The sequence below is a fragment of the Geotrypetes seraphini genome, chromosome 2, assembly GCF_902459505.1.
Source record: "Geotrypetes seraphini chromosome 2, aGeoSer1.1, whole genome shotgun sequence".
In the NCBI taxonomy this organism is placed as follows: domain Eukaryota; kingdom Metazoa; phylum Chordata; class Amphibia; order Gymnophiona; family Dermophiidae; genus Geotrypetes; species Geotrypetes seraphini.
In genome coordinates, this window is record NC_047085.1 from 134,372,491 (window position 1) to 134,391,116 (window position 18,626).

An 18,626-nucleotide genomic window follows, 5' to 3' on the forward strand; every position below is an offset into this window, starting at 1 on the left:
AATGTAGGCACCTAAAAAAATAAAACCACACAGCCCAAATTCGGTAACTGGCACCTAATGTTAGGCGCCTGTTTTGGAGGCGCCCAACTAGATAGGCGCTGATCTAAATTGATTAACAAGCTCAATTAAGCTTTTTAATCAACACTAATTGAAACTTAGGCGCCTATCAAGAAAGAACGATTCTGTAACAAGGTGCCTCTAAAAATTTAGGCGGCCTTCAAAAAAATAAATGCTATGCATTTTGGGCGTGGCTTCGTGTTAGGTGCCTGTTACAGAATCACTGCTCTTAAGCGTGCTTAAGCACTCGCATGGTCGCCTAACTTTTAGCTGTGCCTAGAGCTGGCCTATTTATTGGGTGCCCTGGTCTTTAAATTCTCTGTTGCTTATAATTCTCCCCCTCCCTACTGTTTTTTCCCTTATATGTCTTCTTTACTATTTTTAAACTTGTATTTCTTTTCCTATTCCCTTCCTCTTGTATCATTTGTTTTGTTTTGTTAGTCATATTTACATTGTCTGTTTCCCTTTGATTATTGTAATTTAATATTTTAATGTTTTGTACATCGCTTAGAATGCGGAATAAGCGATTAATCAAATACTTAATAAACTTGGAAACTTGGAAAATAGGTGCCGCTCAACATGATTCACTAAACAGCACCCAATTTTACTTGAATCACGCAGAACAGTGCCTAGTTCAGTGCCTAACCTTTGGGCGCGTCTTATAGAATTTGCCCCTTAGTGCATCAAAGCACCTGAATTGTACCTTTGAAAGTGCTTTATGACATCTAATGCCACTATAGGCATGGCTAATGCTGGAGGTAGGATTAGATGTCGTAAAGCGCCTCCATAGGTGCGATTCATGTAAAAGGTAGGCACCAGAAAGGTAGGCCTTGAAAACCCTCGTCTACGTTTCCGGCACTATCTTTGCCAAAGTTGCAATTCTATACATGGCACCATCGTGTGATTGACACGCGATTAGTGGCCATTTTTTAAGGTGGCCACCAGTGTTTATAGAATTATTTATTTAAAAAATGTATATACCACCTGTAACTGAACAGTTTCATTAGAATGGAGAAAACAAAGACAAAAATAACTTACTTTACATCTGCATTACTAACTGCAAAAATACATTATATAAATGCACTAACAGATAACTGTGTCTTCAGCAACTTCTTGAAATTTACACAACCAGCACAAAGTCGTAAATTCCGTGTTAATGCATTCCACTTTCTCACTCCAACTATTGAGAACATTGTAGTCCTCGTCACAGCATAGTGCATTCCCAGTTCTTTAGTTACTGTCAATCTCATGGCCCCCCCCCCCCCCCCTCAGACCTCAACACTCTTCCTGGTCGATATCTCCAACAGCGTTTGAAGGTATGCTGGAGCCATCAAATATAAGACTTGATGGACAGCACCTTATACTGCACCCGCTGTTGTAGTGAAGCCAGTGCAACTATTTCTAAATAGGTGTTATATGGGTTATTCTAGAGACCCCAGTAATCAGCTTTGCGGCAGAGTTCAACAACAATTGTAATGCCTTATATTTTGTCTTGGCTAGTCCGACGAGTGGCAGTAATCTAACCTTGACAAAATTAACCCTTGCACTACTGATCTAATATTTCATAGGGTGTCGGCATTGGTTCCAGGCTGTTTTTTTTTTCCATGGGCATTCAGTTGTCTTAATGGTATTTTTCAAGGGCCCAAAATTTATCATGTGATATTCTCTGCAGAATATGGCAGTTTTAAGACTGGTACGCTTGGGGCCATTCTTATGAGACACAGATTGGGATGATTATTCTAGGGTTCATGCTTTTTAAGGGCCATTCAAGCTAAATTTACTCTTGAGTCACATGCTGCTTTCCAGTCAGCCCTGAATTAGTAAAACAATTCAACCAATGTAATAGCAAAGCTTATGCAGCTCTTCTGTGCAGGTACAATGATGATAAGGCAGGGGTGGGATAACAGCTAAATAAATACTCAGTATTTAACAGTTCCAAGGGGAATTTCCAGAAGCATTTTGGATTGTAACCAAATCCAAAAAAACAATATTTTTTTTTTTTTGGCAATTTTCTCTTGTTTTGTTTTCTTTATGAATATTATCAGAATTGCAGGAGAAGCCTATAAGCAAATTTCAACAAAGACTTTATGCTAAACAGAACTGAGTCTGCAACACGCTACAGCCAACTTTATTTTGCAACAAATCCTTTTCTCGAAAAAAAAAAATGCACAAACACATCTAACACACGCTGAGTTGGTTTGAAAGCTTGGAAGAAGTGTTGATTACATCTGTGGCAAATCTTGTACTTGTGTAGATGTTTTCCACTTAAAGTTCAGACTGTCATGCATGTGGTATGAAAATAAGCATCCTTTTGCAGTTTCTTCTTTCATGTAGACAAGGCATCTGTGGCATCATTAATCAGTAAAGGCAGTATTCTATGATTACATTGCACTACATCATGTCTCTTATATTCTGCTAATACCTCACAGTTCAAAGTGAATTGCAAAAGAAAAAAAAATAAGAAACTAGATCATTTACAGGTTTTTTTTACTAAGGTAAATTCAGCGCTAGCCAATTCAGCGCGTGCTAAATGCTAACGCACCCATTATATTATATTATATTTAGCGCGCCTTAGTAAAAGACCCCCTTAGCTAGTAATTATCAAGCTTTATCAAGAAAGTTATACATAGGGGGGAGGGAGGATGGTATAAAGTTCTATTAAAGGTTTAATCAATAGATAAGAACACAATATTTAAATGATATTTTTGATTGAAATTTTTGTGGGAAGGGTGGGTGGGGAGGGAATAAATTTATGTATTTACGATGACACTAGAAAGAAATTCAAGTGGTGTGTAAAAGTTTTAAATGACGTAATATTGTTTACTTTGATGTAAGATGAAAAATGAATAAAGAATTTGAAAAAAAGAAAGTTAATTAGATAAAACACACTTTTGAAATAAGTATAGTTTTTACATATTTTTTAAAAAACATCAAATTTAGATTGAAATCTTAATTCAGTTGATAAGTATTCCATGCTTTTTGCTGCTAAATAGGGAAAAGAACATGAGAAATGACTTTCACATTGAACACTTTTTAAACTTGAAAATTGCAACATTAGATGATTGCACGTTAAACGTTTACCCTTGATAGAAAGAACCATCATTTGCTTGATTGATTTCTATAATAGTTTTCAAGTTTATCAAAGTGAGTAAGAATTATGTGGGTATGTGTGATACAGGTTTTACTCTGCCAAAATCATGCCCAGGGCTACCTCTTTGTCTTAATTGCTTATTTGATACTTTTAATTAAATAAATATACATCTGTTGTGTGCACATCATGAAAGCTCTCCAGAGGAAAAGATCATCCCGATTCAGTTACTGTACTTGAGTCTAGCGAACCAAGGAGAGGGGAGCTGGTGATGAACCTGTGTCAAACCAGTCACAGAAGGATTCACATCCCAAGAAGGCCCCTGACCTAGTTTTGTTCTCTGAGGACCAGACCACACATCCTCACTTTTCCTTTGTGGTGAATTCTGTTTCCATTTTCTTTCTTGCTGGGTGTTATTGGTTCACGAGCTTTAGGCCCCATTCTCTCTGTTCACATTGCTCTTCTTTTTCTGAAGGACTACGATCTGAGTCAGCTTCAGCAGCCGGATACAGTCGAGCCTGACACGATCAAGCCTGTTGGGATCAGACGTCTAGACGAGCGACCAATCCACGCGGAACCTCAGTATCCAGTCAGATCAGCGGCTCCTCACCCGGGTGATATTGGGGACTTCATTAATGAGGTATGAGATGGTGCAAAGTTTTTCAATTAGACTCTACAGGGTCATGGGCTTTCAGTTGAAGAAGTTAGTAATGCCTGTAGTTCTTTGTTTCTCATTTGTCATCAAAACTATGAAAATAAAATCTTGTTTTCAAAATATCTAAAATATTCAAGAGTGACATCAGCATATAAGCATATATATATATTCTAAGGGCCAGGTTAATATTGTGTAATTTAGGGCTCCTTTTACGAAGGTGCGTTAGGGCCTTAACGCACGGAATAGCGTGTGCTGAAATGCCACACGTGCTAGCCGCTACCGCCTCCTCTTGAGCAGGCGCTAGTTTTTCGGCTAGCGCACGCTATAGCACACGCTAAAAACGCTAGCGCACCTTCGTAAAATGAGCCCTTAGTGTACTCGTAATCTATGTGATCCACAGGTAGGTTCCCGGGAGCATAGTTTAGGTGCAGAAAGAAAGAGTTGCAGCATGTTTGAATGGTTTATAAAATACATGGGTGCGCATGCCCAATCATGCCCCTGTTTTGGAGCACATGTAAATTTTGTGTATCAGTATTTCCTTGCTATTAGACTTGTCCTAGTAGGTCTATTTGCTAAAGATCCATAGGCATCTGTGTTGTTTTTAAAGATAGATTTGAAATAGGCATCTTTTTTTGGACTTCTCATGTAGGGCATCCTGTTACAGAATTACTCCTATTGTGCAAGTACTCAAGACGCCAGTTGTGCTCTATGGCCCCAATTCTATATCGACTAGTGTGGCGCTAAGTGCGATTCTATAAAAATTAGGCATATTATATGGAATCCTGCTTAGTGCTGTCTAAGCAGCCTTAGGCGTCGCTAGACATCCTAACTTTTAGGTGCACCATATTCATGCCATGGTTTTCTTGGCCAAAGAGCCTGCACCTAAGTTAGGCTCACATTGACCCATATTCTATAATCGTGTGCATAACTCAAAAAAAAATCCATGATCCGCTCCTAGCCATGGCCACTTTTAGACAGGCACTTTGGAAAAGCCACCTAACTTTATAGAATCATGCCTACTAAGTTGTGTGCTTTACATTTAATTAACGTCAATTGGTTTTAAGTGCCAATTATTGGTGCCGATTAAGCCTATTTCTAGAAGTAAGAAAACCTCCCAAACCTATTTTGTCTTCATCTTAAAATCCAATTTGATTTAAGCATGAATATTGTAATGAGACCAGATTAAGTACATGACCTTTTTTCTTGGTAATTTCTTTAATGCTAGTTTTCATTCTCTGGCTAACTAGTACAGTGGTACCTCGGTTTGCGAGTAACGTGGTTTGCGAGTGTTTTGCAAGGCGAGCAAAAACATTCCAGCAAACTTTGACTCGCAAACCTAGCATGTCCCAATAAACGAGCACTTATGACGTTGTGAGTCCCTGTACAGCTGCAGGCAGTGCCGCTTCAGAGAGATGCGTCTGCCATCCACCAGCCTTCCGTACCACGTTGGAGAACCCCCGAACCCACATAACCGAGCGCCATCCCACATGCGCGTTACGTATAAACATGCCCAACGTCGATCATCGAAGTTGTGCATGTTTATACATAACGTGCATGTGGGACGGCACTTGGCTACATGGGCTCAGTGGTGTAGAAGGCTGGCGTATGGCAGAGGCATCTTCCTGAAGCGACGCTGCCTGCAGCAGTACAGGGATCCCGATGGTTACGCGCGGCTGGCCACCTACAGCACCTGGCACCCTCCAGACAGGTACCCACCCCTGGGCCACCCCTCGCCTCTTCCTCATAGAACCTTTTGGGTTGTGGAATGAATCATCCATGTTGCATTTTATTTCTATGGGGATCTTTGATTTGATATATGAGTACTTTGGATTCCGAGTATGCTACTGGAACAAATTATGCTTGTAAACCAAGGTACCACTGTATTTTCATTTCCTGAGTATTGTGGAATATGGTTTTCTTACTAATTAGTTTAATTTCCTTATGGATAATTGTTAATTTATATAGTAAAAAAAAAAATTTCTGTATCAATATTTGTCTTGTTTATTTGAAAAATATTCATTAAAAAAAAATTTGTCACCTATATCGGCTAACTTTAATAGGACTTTATAGAATTAGGGTGTCTCCTTTTAACACAGCATTTCAGACACGAGGAGTCTTGTAGAGGCATGTTTTGAACACAATTACATTGACTCGGGAAAAGCTTAGCTAGTTAAAATGAAGCCAGTGTTGCTTTTGACTGTGGGACATTTTAATTAAATGTTAAAAGGGAAGATGTAGCCAATAACTTTTATACTTTGGTGTTAATTACTTCCATTATATATCAGCCTTTTATATATCAGTCTTTTCAAGAGGGATTTATTCCCTGGTTTTAAAATAATGGTCTAACAAAATTATATTTTATCCTAAATTAATTTATTAACTGAAATTCATTTAGCAGAAGAAGAAAGTAGTTTTTCATTTTCCTCAACATATTATCCTTTGGATCTCAATCATAACTGAAATGTAATACCTTCTAAAAGACAAAAAAGGGTTGCATCAAATTAGGTTAGTAAGTGGGGAAGTTTGAATTAAGTGTACAATATAAAAGCAACTAAGCATGTGTTTTGCTGAGTTTGAGCTGATGTTTTGGTTTCTCATGCAGTGTCATGGAGAAGATGAAAATATATTGGATTTTATCATAGAGAGCTTAATTTCTTCAGCTTGCTGATTGCCTATGTTAGTCCAGCAAGAATGTCTTGGGATTTCTGATGTATACAGTAAAATGTATTTTTGTGCAGCTTACAATATTGTGTAATATAAAAGTTATTCCTTTCATTCAGGCTGAAAATACTAAGGGCTCCTTTTACGAAGGAATAGCGCGCGCTGGCCGCTACCACCTCCTGTAGAGCAGGCGGTAGATTTTAACCGCTAGCGCACCTTCGTAAAAGGAGCCCTAAGTGCATGCAATGAGTTAATCTAAGTTAAGTGTCATTCCCAATATGTAGACAAGCATAAATGGAAGGAAGCTGGCACATCTTAGAAAATTGGTTCCTAAACCTATCTGGAAGACCGCTTACCAGTCAGGTTTTTAGGGTATTTGTAACAAATATTCATGAGAGATAACTGAATGCAAATATTTCTTATACATATTCATTGATATCGTGAAAATCTGAGTGGCGGGGGGGGGGGGGTCCAAGAGGATGGATTTGGAAATCACCGTCTTAAGAGAAAAGATTGATGCCTACCATTACTCTTAACTGAAGATGTGGGATAAAGAATCAAAGTAATCACGCAGTTTCTCACACAGTTGTAGAATAAGATGTCTGGCCTAGAAGCTTTGAAAAAGAAGAGTTCAGTAATATACTGTGGATAGAGCAGTACCTTTTCTCCATAAAAGTAGTTTTATCTGTACGAAAAAAAAACAAAAAACCCACCTATTGTGTATGTATAGAGCCTAAGGCTTTTTTTATTTCACATTTCCCTCCCTTGGTATGGGGTGGTTCAAGCTACATTTCTAATTTTAATGAAAAGAATAATATAGAAATCTCACTCAGAATATATTGGGGGAGGACAGGCTAGGGGGCCAATATGGTGGTTTGACTACCGTCGGCGCGATTCGACACTGGAATTTGCCTGACTGATTTACCTTTTTGCTGATTTTATTATGCCGCACACAAAAAGAAAGGGGTCTGTTCCTCTCCAGCCCGTACATCGTCCCCTCTTCAGCTGACTTTGGACCAATTTGCTGTCGGACCCATCTGACGCCAAGAACAGAGGGAGAGCCCTGCTGCTGAGGGCGGTGAAGGAGAATCGCCCTCTTCTTTGGGGCATGATACTGCTCTATCGCCACAGGCGACCATCATTCCGCCATGTCCAGCACAAGGTCCACTCAACTTCAAAGCAGGGGTGGAAGATGCCAATGCAGTGGAGAAATGAGAGGAGGGAAGGCCTGATGAGTTCATTGCCGATGCTGGGAGTAAAGAAGCTGTGGAATTATCAACTACTTCACCAGCGGTTTCACTGGAGGGGATTTGGCAGGTCTTACAAAAGATGGAAGGTATGCTTGAAAAATCAGTACAGGAGGTAACTCAGCTGTCTGGAAAAATTGAAATTTTGTATTCTAATCTGGAATTGGTTAAAAATGATTCCTTAAATCAAGTGGCACAAGTTCAGACTGAAGTGGTAAATATTTTTTTTAAAAAAACTTGTCTGAGATAGTTAAAGATAAAATGAGCATACATCGGAAAATGGAACAATTTGAGAATTTCAAAAGGAAGCTCAATTTGAGAGTTTTGAATTTCCCAGATCTGTCCTTCTTTCTCCATTGGATTTCTTCAAAATTATTTAACTGAAATTTTGTCTATGCCTCTTCAGGCTATTCCTCCTATTAATAAAATATATTACTTACCATCACAAAAGATTAATGAAGGGCAGGACTTGAATGATGATTCAGCTCGACGTCAAGAACAGATCCAAGAACATATTAATCCTTTGGAGGACATTTGAAATATCCTGGAGACTTCACTTTCAGAGGTGACAGAAAGAGCAACCCTGCTTATTTCTTTTGTATTTGGGCAGGACTTAAATGCAATTTTGAAGTTGTTCTTTCGTAACTCTCATAAACTCTTCTGTGGTCAAAAAATTTGGATCTATCCTGATGTTGCGAAAGTGACATAGGATAGAAGAAAATAATTTCTTTTGTTAAAAGAAGAGTTAAAGAAGTTAGTGGGCTCCTTCTTATTTGCCTATCCATGTAAATGTGTGGTGTGGTTTCTAGGTAGCAAATATATATTTTTTGTACCAGGTCAGTTCAGATCTTTTTTGGACCTTAAAAATCTCTCCAGGAATTAAATGATAATCATTATAGATATAGGAACGAGTTCATCAAATAATAGTCTTTGGCCTTTTGTATTATTTCTTTGATATATTCTCCTGAATATAGACTCCTCTTCTGAAATGTGGTCTAAGGCAGTGGTCCCCAACCCTGTCCTGGAGGACCACCAACCACTCAGGTTTTCAGGATAGCCCTAATGAATATGCATGGGGAAGGTTTGCATGCCTATCAACTCCACTATATGCAACTCTCTCCCCATGCATATTCATTAGGGCTATCCCGAAAACCTGACTGGCTAGTGGTCCCCTAGACAGGGTTGGGGACCACTGGTCGAAGGAAGACTCTTTAATTTTTAGTTAATTTGATTTCTTGGAAATGTATTACTGTCTGTGTTTCTGAAGCAAGTGTTGTTACTTGTATTATCATTTTGCAATATTAATAAAATAAAAAAGGGGAGGGGGGCTTTGCAGCTGTTGTATTGGACTTTTGAGAATATTCCAGTCCCAGGTAAGAGCAAATCCATTTGAGTTGAGTGCTCAAAAAAAAGGAATAAAAATTGTTAGGGTGATCATCCCTTTGTGGGTCACTTCTGGCTGATGCAGATTGCATTGATAAAGTATATATGATGATTTTGCCTCTCATGTACTCCAGATATCTTTTGAAGGGTTGCAGTGAGTCTTTTTTTTAACTAGAAATGTCTCCTGAAACTTAGGGCTCCTTTTACTAAGCTGTGCTAAACGGTAACGCCGCCATTGAGCTGGCGTTAGTTTTTACACGTAGCGTGGGGGTTAGCGCGCGCTAAAGACGCTAGCGCACCTTAGTAAAAGGAGCCCCCCTAGTATTCAGATTTACTATCCATTATTAGCATATGGTTACATGGGCTTGTCTTGATACTAGGGCTTGCGGGCATCTACGAAGCTGTCATCTATGAAGCTGTCAGTAGTTTCACTACCTGCAGAGCCTCCCAAGGTGAACAGGTTTCAGCGGAGATGTCAGACTAACGATGTACCACCCATCTGGGCAGCAGCAGGAGGGGCAGTGTTGGAGGATCGTGTTTGATGCGACAACATCAAATTTATACTGCTCAGAAGAAAGACCTGGCAATCTACTTCTGTAATCTGCCACAAAAACTTGCTGATTGATAATCATCAAGTCGCTAGGACTCAAACACAAATTGATGGCACCTTACATTAGCATACGGAATATTGCAAACTATTTTGAAAACTAATAGTGTATGCCATGTTAAAGTTTCAAGTTTATTTAGGTTTTGATATGCTACCTAATCAGAGGACTTTCAAGACATGAAGTAAAAGAGGTGGAAACGAAAGTAAGAAAGAAACAAATGCAGCATATTGAGCAGCAGGTCTCCCCTACCCATAAAATGAGGAACAGAAAGGGTAGGGACATGCTCAGAACAGCTTTATAGATTACAATCTATACGCTAATACATGTCAACATATTATTACATGGGAATTCGTATGTTACAAAGAATTATACATGCTACATAAAGCTATCAAATTATACTTACGGTCTGAGGTAATACGAGTACAGTGGGTCCTTGGTTTACGAGCATAATTAATTCCAGAAGCATGCTCGTAAACCAAAATATCAAAGCGAGTTTCCCCATAGGAAATAAGGGAAACTCGCTTGATACATTCCCCCCCCCCCCGAGGTTAGCAGTGCTGCTCTACCCCCCTCCTCCCCCTGAGAACCGGCATTGCTCCCCCCGAAGGCCCCCCACATGATCCGTCACACCCCCCCTCCCCCCGCCGCGATCTGAAATCCCCAGACCCACCCAAACATGCTTCTTACTTTCATCTGGCCACCGGCACTGGCATGTCCTGTGCGTTGGTGCCAGTGCCTGAAGGTCTGCCTCTTCTTCTTTGCTGGGCCTGGAGCATCTGCCTCTCTCCGAGATCACCAGCGCACAGGACATGCCGGTGCCAGTAGCCAGATGGAAGTAAGAAGCCTGTTCGGGTGGTCGGGGGGATTTCAGATTGCGGCAGGGGGGTGCCGGATCGCGGGGGGAGGGTGCCGGATCACAGGGGGCGCCGCTCGCAAATCGAGGCACGCTCGGTTTCCGAGGTGCCGATTTTGCGAATGCTTTGCTCATCTTGCAAAACACAAACCGGTGCACTCGTAAAACAAGGTACCACTGTATATCATAAATAGCGGTTGACCATTAATATTGTCTTTGTTTTTGGTGACATGTATTAACGTATAGTGTGTAATCTATAAAGGTGTTCCGGGCATGTCCCTACCCTTTCTATTCCAACAGAGCAGTGGGATTCCTTAGAGGGAACTTCTGTCAATTTCACATAAAGGGTGCCAGATATACATCTCACCCTAACCCCCTTATAATTTATGGTGAGGCCCCCAAAACTCCCTAAAAACCTATTATATTCACCTGTCTACCACCTCAATAGCCCTTATGACTACAGGTGACACCTATATTAGGGTTTTGGTGGGCTCACCCTTTCTACCATAAATGGAGAGTGGTTTATGGACCTGGCTCCTCCTCTCTATGGTTTACTAGCTCACCTTTTAGGTTACTTAAGACACCTGTGTGTCTTCCCATACCAAGTGCCGCTGTTCTATAGACAGGAATATACTCTTTCATTTAGATCTTTATGGGATGGGAGGGAATTAGTGACCACTGGAGGAGTGTGGGGGAGGGTTATTACTTAATCCCTTCGGTGGTCATCTAGAAAATTTGGGTACCTTTGTGGCACTTAAATGCTTCTAAAACAGGTCCATCCCATTATAGAATTTCACGGAGACAAATTTTTCCCCATCCCCGCAAGAACTCAATTTCCCCCTTCCTGTCCCCGCGAGTTTTGTTGCTGTCCCTGTCCTTGCCTCATTCCTGTAAACTCTGCCTTAACCGCACAAGCCTCTAACACTTATGATTTTAAAGATGAGGACAGAGTTTGCAGGAATGGGGCGGGGACAGGAAAAGAACTCACCGGCACGGGATGGGAAAATGAGTTCCCACTGGGACCGGGAAAATTTGTCCCCGTGTCATTCTCTATCTAGGATGTTCTGGGAAAGGTTTGATTATTGCTGCAAGACGTTCAAGTCTATCCCACCCATAATGCACCTCTCAAAATGTCCACTTCCGGATGCACAGCGGGCAAAACACCTCGCTCTCTGTTCAGAAAATCGGCTTTGAAAATTGGCACTAGGATCTATTGTAGCAACCCTGAGAAGTTTAGATACAGTAGGCAATCTCCCCTTTCCCAGCCACAAAAAGGGGCCAAAACTTTAGTTGTTGTCTTAAGGGATGCCACGCCTAGCATGCTAATGTCACAAAATAACTATTGCTTAAAGTCAAAGCTAGAACTTAATAGCAATGTGGATGATAGTGCTGAATAACCAAAATTCAAAAGCCACACAGAGACCACACCTGTAGCAGCTGAAGACAACTTAAGACTGCCTATAAAAGAAATATCTTTACTGCCTATTCCAGAGAATCAAAATCAACAGCTTGCAGGCAGGAACCAGCAGAGCAGAAATAGTGTCGTGCACAATGGTGAACTTCCTCAGGGGTTCAAAACCAATTATTTTTTTAATGCCGTTGTCTTACAGATGAAGAAATATGTCCCAAGCATTTAAGGGCTAGAAACCACAAGAAAACCAGAATCATCTTTTTCCCAAACATTGCAAATGATCACAGATTCCAAAGATGATTCTAACAGCCTGAAATTACAGTGTAATATATATTGAAATGCAAAAATGAGCCAGAATACAAAAGAAGAAATGTAGCACAATTATCAGGACCCATAACCATAAAAACTGCAATAATGAAAAGCCCATCGACAGAGAGATCCTAACTTGGAAGCAAAATGATTTTCCCTGCACAGCCAAGACCTGACAAGTGATAAGGAGCTAAAAATACTGCAAACTGATTAATGCCTGAATTAAAAGCTGAGGTTTTATAGAAACCTATTATACAAAACATCTGTAATGACAAATAGCAGAGGTTGTTTGGAGAATTGGTAAGGGATTCATACATTTTTTGGAAAGCGTCAATAGCATAAATATCTCTCTATAAGCTGGATGTAAATTATTGGTAGGGCATTGTAACAGCGTAAGTGGGGTGGGATCTGGACCAGTCCACAAACAGTGAGACACAAGCAGAGAAGGTAGGGAAAAACTTCTTAATTAGCTCAAAAAGGGAACTCCTGTATCCTGTTACTTCTCAGGGCCAGGCATACATGGAACAGTCTCTTGTTCAAAAAGTTCTGAAAGGGGCCTGTAGCTGATAGGACCCAAAGCATGGTCCATGACTTGCGACTGCCATGCCCCAAACAGTCTTCCAGCAGTTTCCTTCTGTCAGCTCTGGCATTGTGGAGTGGGGGGGAGTGGTAGTGTCCTATAGACTCTCTCACAGGCACATACTGTAAAAAAAAAATTAATGCAATATGTTTGTTTAGATTCTTCAGTGGTTTTAATCAATTAATCCCTCATAAACTACACTGCATTTAAATGTCATACATTTTTGAAAATCTCTTAGAAATCATATGAACTTATCCCAAGCTTTTTTGAATTCAGATACCGTTTTTATCTTCATCATCTTCACTAAGAGGCTGTTCCATGTATTCACCACCCTTTTTGTAAAGAAATATTTTCTTGGCTTACTCCTGAATCCTTTCCCCTTTCTAAAAACAGAAATAGTCTTACTGTCAAGAGGAACCCATCCCAACACAATAGCGATATAACACATGCCCATTCCCAACACAATAGCGATATAACAAGTATCCTACAGAAACTCCATCCAAATATCAAGCACTCAGTATCGGTGAGTCAGTATAAGTTCATAAATATTAATCAGAGTGTACCACAAGTCAAAATTTTTCCATTTGTTTTCAAAGGCTGCTTGCAGACCTCGGTGTATAGCTGACAGTTTTCCCAGATAATATGTCTGCCACAGTTTTGATTTAAGTTGATACAGAGCAGCTGTTTAGTTGTCCAAGCTCTTGCAAGTTCCCTATGAATAATGGCTAAGCAAATTATCAAGATCTTAAATTAGGAATCCTGGGATTCCTGTGGTTGTCATTCAAGCAGAAGAACCCTAGGATCCAGAGGAACTGGTACCTGTATAAACATCTGCCAAATCCTTTGTGTCGCAGGACCTTCCCACCACATATGTGGGCCTCTTTGCCCACACCCTCTCTAACATAAAGGAGACTTAGAAGAAAAGAGTGAAAGACATGAGTAGTACCTGTACCGTCTATATAGCATTGTAAGACCCTATTCAACCAAGTTGGTAGACACACAAAGTTTTTTAGTCTGCTGGTGAACAGTTAACCAGTCTTGATCTGAGAATGGGGTCTCCAAATCTCTCTGATAAAAACAACAGACTGTGGATGTGGATATCCTGAAAGATGATTTTTATTCACTCTTCACAATAAAATTACAAATAAAAGTCTGAATAAGTAAAGAAAGCAAATAGGATGTTGGGCATGATAAAGAAGGGAATCACAAGTAGATCGGCGGACATCATAATGCCGCTTTACAGAGCAATGGTCAGACCACACTTGGAGTACTGTGTTCAACACTGGTCTCCCTACCTAAAGAAGGATATAACCCTACTGGAGAGGGTGCAAAGACGAGCCACGAAGCTAGTAAAAGGTATCGAGAATTTGAGCTACAAAGAACGCCTCGGAAAACTAGGATTGTTCACCCTCGAGAAGAGAAGACTGCGAGGAGACATGATAGAGACTTTTAAAATACTAAAAGGATTTGACAAAATAGAGCAAGAACCATCGTTATTCACATTGTCAAATGTGACTCGGACAAGAGGTCATGGACTGAAACTGAGGGGCACCAGGCCCAGGACAAATATTAGGAAGTTCTGTTTCGCACAACGAGTGGTGGACGCTTGGAACGCTCTCCCTGAGGAGGTTGTGATGGAGATCAGCATTCTGGGATTCAAGAGCAAGTTGGATGCACACCTTCTTGCAAATCACATTGGGGGATACGAGTAAACAAGGTTTCTCTGCAGGGAACACCTGGCTTGGCCTACGCGGGTGCGGGTCGCCGGACTGGATGGACCTGGAGTCTGATCCGGCGAAGCCATTTCTTATGTTCTTATGTATGATTGTCCTGACAGACCCTACACGATCCGTGTTTCGGCGAGACCGCCTTCCTCAGGGGTCCGGATGATGTATGGCAGTGTTCTTCAACCTTTTTACACCTATGGACCCCGGCGGATATAAAATAATTATTTCGTGGACCGTCAAACTACTAAGACTGAAATTTATTTTTTTTTAAACCATCGCCGCCCCGTCCCCGCGAGCTCGGTCCACAAACCATCTGATCCCATCCGCACAAGCCTCAAATAGTTATGATTTTATATTGAACATATTTTATATAAAGTATAAAAAGAAACAATATTCTATACAATTGTCATTTTATAAATACAAATAATACAGGGCAAAGATCAACAAAACCCCTTCACATATATCCCCTCTACTATCAAGAAAACTGAATAAGCCAAATTATTACAGAATGCTACACAAATATCATGTAACAGAATACCACAGTCACACATGGCAGGAATGTTGTTAGGGGAGTGGAACTAGGGCAACTGCCCCCTGGTCAGAGAGAGCCCTAAGCCAGCTGGAAGCTAAAGAAGCACTGCCTGGGCTTTGCACTCCCCAGTTATGTCTAGCAAGATACATATTTCAAATCTGATATATTTGAATCACAAGATAGAAATAAAATTATTTTTTTCTACCTTTTGTCGTCTCTGGTTTCTGCTTTCATTGCCTTTTCACTCTCTTCCATCCAGCATCTGCCCTAAGAACATAAGAATTGCCACTGCTGGGTCAAACCAGTGGTCCATCATGACCAGCAGTCTGCTCACGCGGCGGCCCTCTGGTCTAAGACCAGCACCCTAACTGAGACTAGCCCTACCAGCGCACGTTCTTGTTCAGCAGGAACTTGTCTAACTTTGTCTTGAATCCTTGGAGGGTGTTTTCCCCTTTAACAGCCTCTGGAAGAGCGTTCCAGCTTTCTACCACAGAACTTTCTTACGTTTGTACGGAATCTATCCCCTTTCAACTTTAGAGAGTGCCCTCTCGTTCTCCCTACCTTGCAGAGGGTGAACAACCTGTCCTTAGCTACTAAGTCTATTCCCTTCAGTACCTTGAATGTTTCTATCATGTAGCCTGTGTTCCCTCTAAGCTGAGCAGGAGTCCTCCACCCACAGTCTCACCAATAGAGGGTGCTGTTTTACTGTCACATTTTTCAATTGTGAGGGACAGGCAAGTTCTGCAGGACTCCAGGGAACATACCTGTCCTTAGCGACTGAAAATATTCCACACCCTGGTGGTAGCAATGCAGCTGGAGGACACCTGCTCAGCTTAGAGGGAACAGTGATGTCCCCTTTCAATCTCCTCTGCTCAAGGGAGAAGAGGCCCAGTTTCTCTAATCTTTCGCTGTACGGCAACTCCTCCAGCCCCTTAACCATTTTAATTGCTCTTCTCTGGACCCTTTCGAGTAGTACCGTGTCCTTCTTCATGTACCAGTGCTGGTCGCAGTACTCCAGGTGAGGGCGTACCATGGCCCGGTACAGCGGCATGATAAACTTCTCTGTCTCGTCAGTCCAGCATCTGCCCCTTCCATTCACTGTCTGTCTTTCTCTGCCATCTCTCCTCCTGCCCCCCCCCCCCAATTTGGTCTGGCATCCATCATCTTCCTTCTGTTCCCCTCATGGTCTGGCATCTCTGTCCTTCCCTCCCCCCTGTGGTTTTTAGCATCTCTCTCTTCTCATTTCCTCCACTCAGATCTGTTATCGTTCTCTGCTCTCTCTTCCCTTTTCTTCTCTGGTCTTCCTTCTCTATTTTCTGCCTCCATCTAAATTAAATTCTTTCTTACTATTTAGTCCTGTTTCCCTCTTTTCAATGTGTCTACCCAAAGCTTGTCACCCCTCCATTATCTTACTATTTTCTTCCCCCTTTATTTATCTCCTCCTTCCATCCAGTATGTGTTCTTCCCCCACTTCCATTCAGCATCTGCTCTCCCCTCTCAACTGACATCCATCTGTCTTCTGCTCTCTCTCCCTTCTTCTCACTTCCATCATCTGTCCCCTTCTCTCTCTCATCTCCTCCATTCCATCATCTGCCCCTTCTCTCTCTCCCCACCCCAACTTCCATCATCTGCCCCCCCTTCCCCTCACCTTTGCGGGTCACTTTCTTTCCCCTGAGGGTGGCTCATGTCAGAGGGGAAGCTTTGGCCGAGTAGAACCGCTTGCAAGGAACAGTGTTACTTACTTGATTGATGTCCATGCTGGGGCCCGTTGCCGTTTGAAGAAAAAAAAAAGTGGAAAAAAGGGACCTGCAAAGGTGAGAGGAAGGGAAACCTCCAGGACAGCTGCTCTTTGCCCTCCTTCAGCGGCCCAAGAGTCTTTAGGCAAGCGGCAGCTCTGTGTGCTTTTAACTTCGGAACAGAGCTACCCCTAAGCAGTAGTTTAGCGCGGTTTCATGAAGCAGCCTCGGGGCCTTTGCTAGGCCGGCCCGCTTTGATGATGCGATGTGGGCCGGCCTAGCAAAGGCCCCGAAGCTGCCTCATGAAACCGCGCTAAACTACTGCTTAGGGGCAGCTCTGTGCCGAAGTTGAAAGCACACAGAGCTGCCACTGCTGGTTTGGAGGTGTGGAGACAAGGCAGGAGGCATACGCGGTGGAAGGCAGGAGTCCCGGCGAAGGCAGGAGTCCCGGCACAGCGACGGCAACAGGAAGTTGCAAGTCAGCTGACGCTGGCACCTTTCCTTGTGGCGCGGACCCAAATCCATCGCAGACCGGCAAGATTTTTTTGCAGACCAGCGGTTTAAGAACTGTGATGTAGGGTACAAAGATAAAAATATGAGCAAAACAATGTATGTGTCTTTGAGCATAAAACCTGAAAACAAGCAGAGTGGTGCGTAAAATAATTGTGGATTACTGTGGATCATTGGGTCTCCTTTTTTGTGCCCCAAATCTCCCTCTCATTTAATCATATAAAAATGCTTTCCCACAAGTTCTCCTTGCAATATATTATACAATCTGGAAATAAGTTTCTTTAGAGAGCCCTCTGCTATCAACAGTTCCTCAAGGGTTCCAAATTTCTGGTGCAACCATTAGCAACTGTGAAAGAGGTCATCAGTGCCTTACTTGTAAATAAATGTAAAAATCTGCAGCTGGTACAGAATAAATCTCTTATAGCTGTTGAAAAGATCTCAAGGATCCATTCTCATAATACTCTACTGTTCCCATGACTTCAAAAAAACAGAATCCCAATAAGGTGCAAACGATAAAAGGGAACAAATTGGGGCAACCAGAGTAAATACTGGGAGGCCTTACCTACATTTACCCGAAAATGATCTAGTTCCCATAAAAGGTTAAGCATCCATTGGTTGGGTGGTAGCATACTCTATTCTATGCTTACCCAAGCTTTAGGATTATAATTATACCAATCTACCACAATTTTCAATTGAGAAACTTGTTAGAACACCCAATACTTTCTGTTTCCTGTTCTCTAGCAAAACCCTCCTAGATGCTCTGGGAGGTCGTTTTCTCCAGATATAGCTAAACATTTTTTTGCTGGAGAATACATAACTGCAAGGTTTGACATAAATAAAGAAATTTTGACAATAACATAATTTTACGTACTGCTGATGGTATGGTGGAGCCTATTCCCTTCCAAAAAGTAGGCTGATGTTAGACCCAAAGATTCATACACCTAATTCGAATTGACTTTAATTGATGAATTAGGATCTCAAGCGCTCGCAGTTATGAGCTAACAGAACTAGTCTTGGCTCATAACTATTTCGCAAGCTATCATCAGTCCTTACATCTTTTTCATTCAATTTAAAGTGTATGAAAATTTTTCTTTTTTCAATTACTTTTCCTATACTTTTTAATACTATTCTTTTAGATACTAATCTTGTATAATACTATTTCTTAAGTTCATTTTTTATCCTTATTTCAATTTTATAATGTAAATATGATGATAATTAGCTTGGGTGTATGTTTCATACCCGGCCCTCTGACCACAGCACTAACGGAAG

General features: G+C 41.4%; 1 protein-coding gene across 1 annotated transcript in view; it reads left to right on the forward strand.

Annotated features, from left to right (window-relative positions):
• Nucleotides 1–18,626, forward strand: part of CDH2 (cadherin 2) — a 486,773-nt gene that overhangs the window by 452,720 nt on the left and 15,427 nt on the right. The window contains exon 15 of the mRNA XM_033933790.1: nucleotides 3,621–3,785. Within this exon, the coding sequence (XP_033789681.1) occupies nucleotides 3,621–3,785 (165 nt within the window). The remainder of the gene's footprint in view (nucleotides 1–3,620; nucleotides 3,786–18,626) is intronic.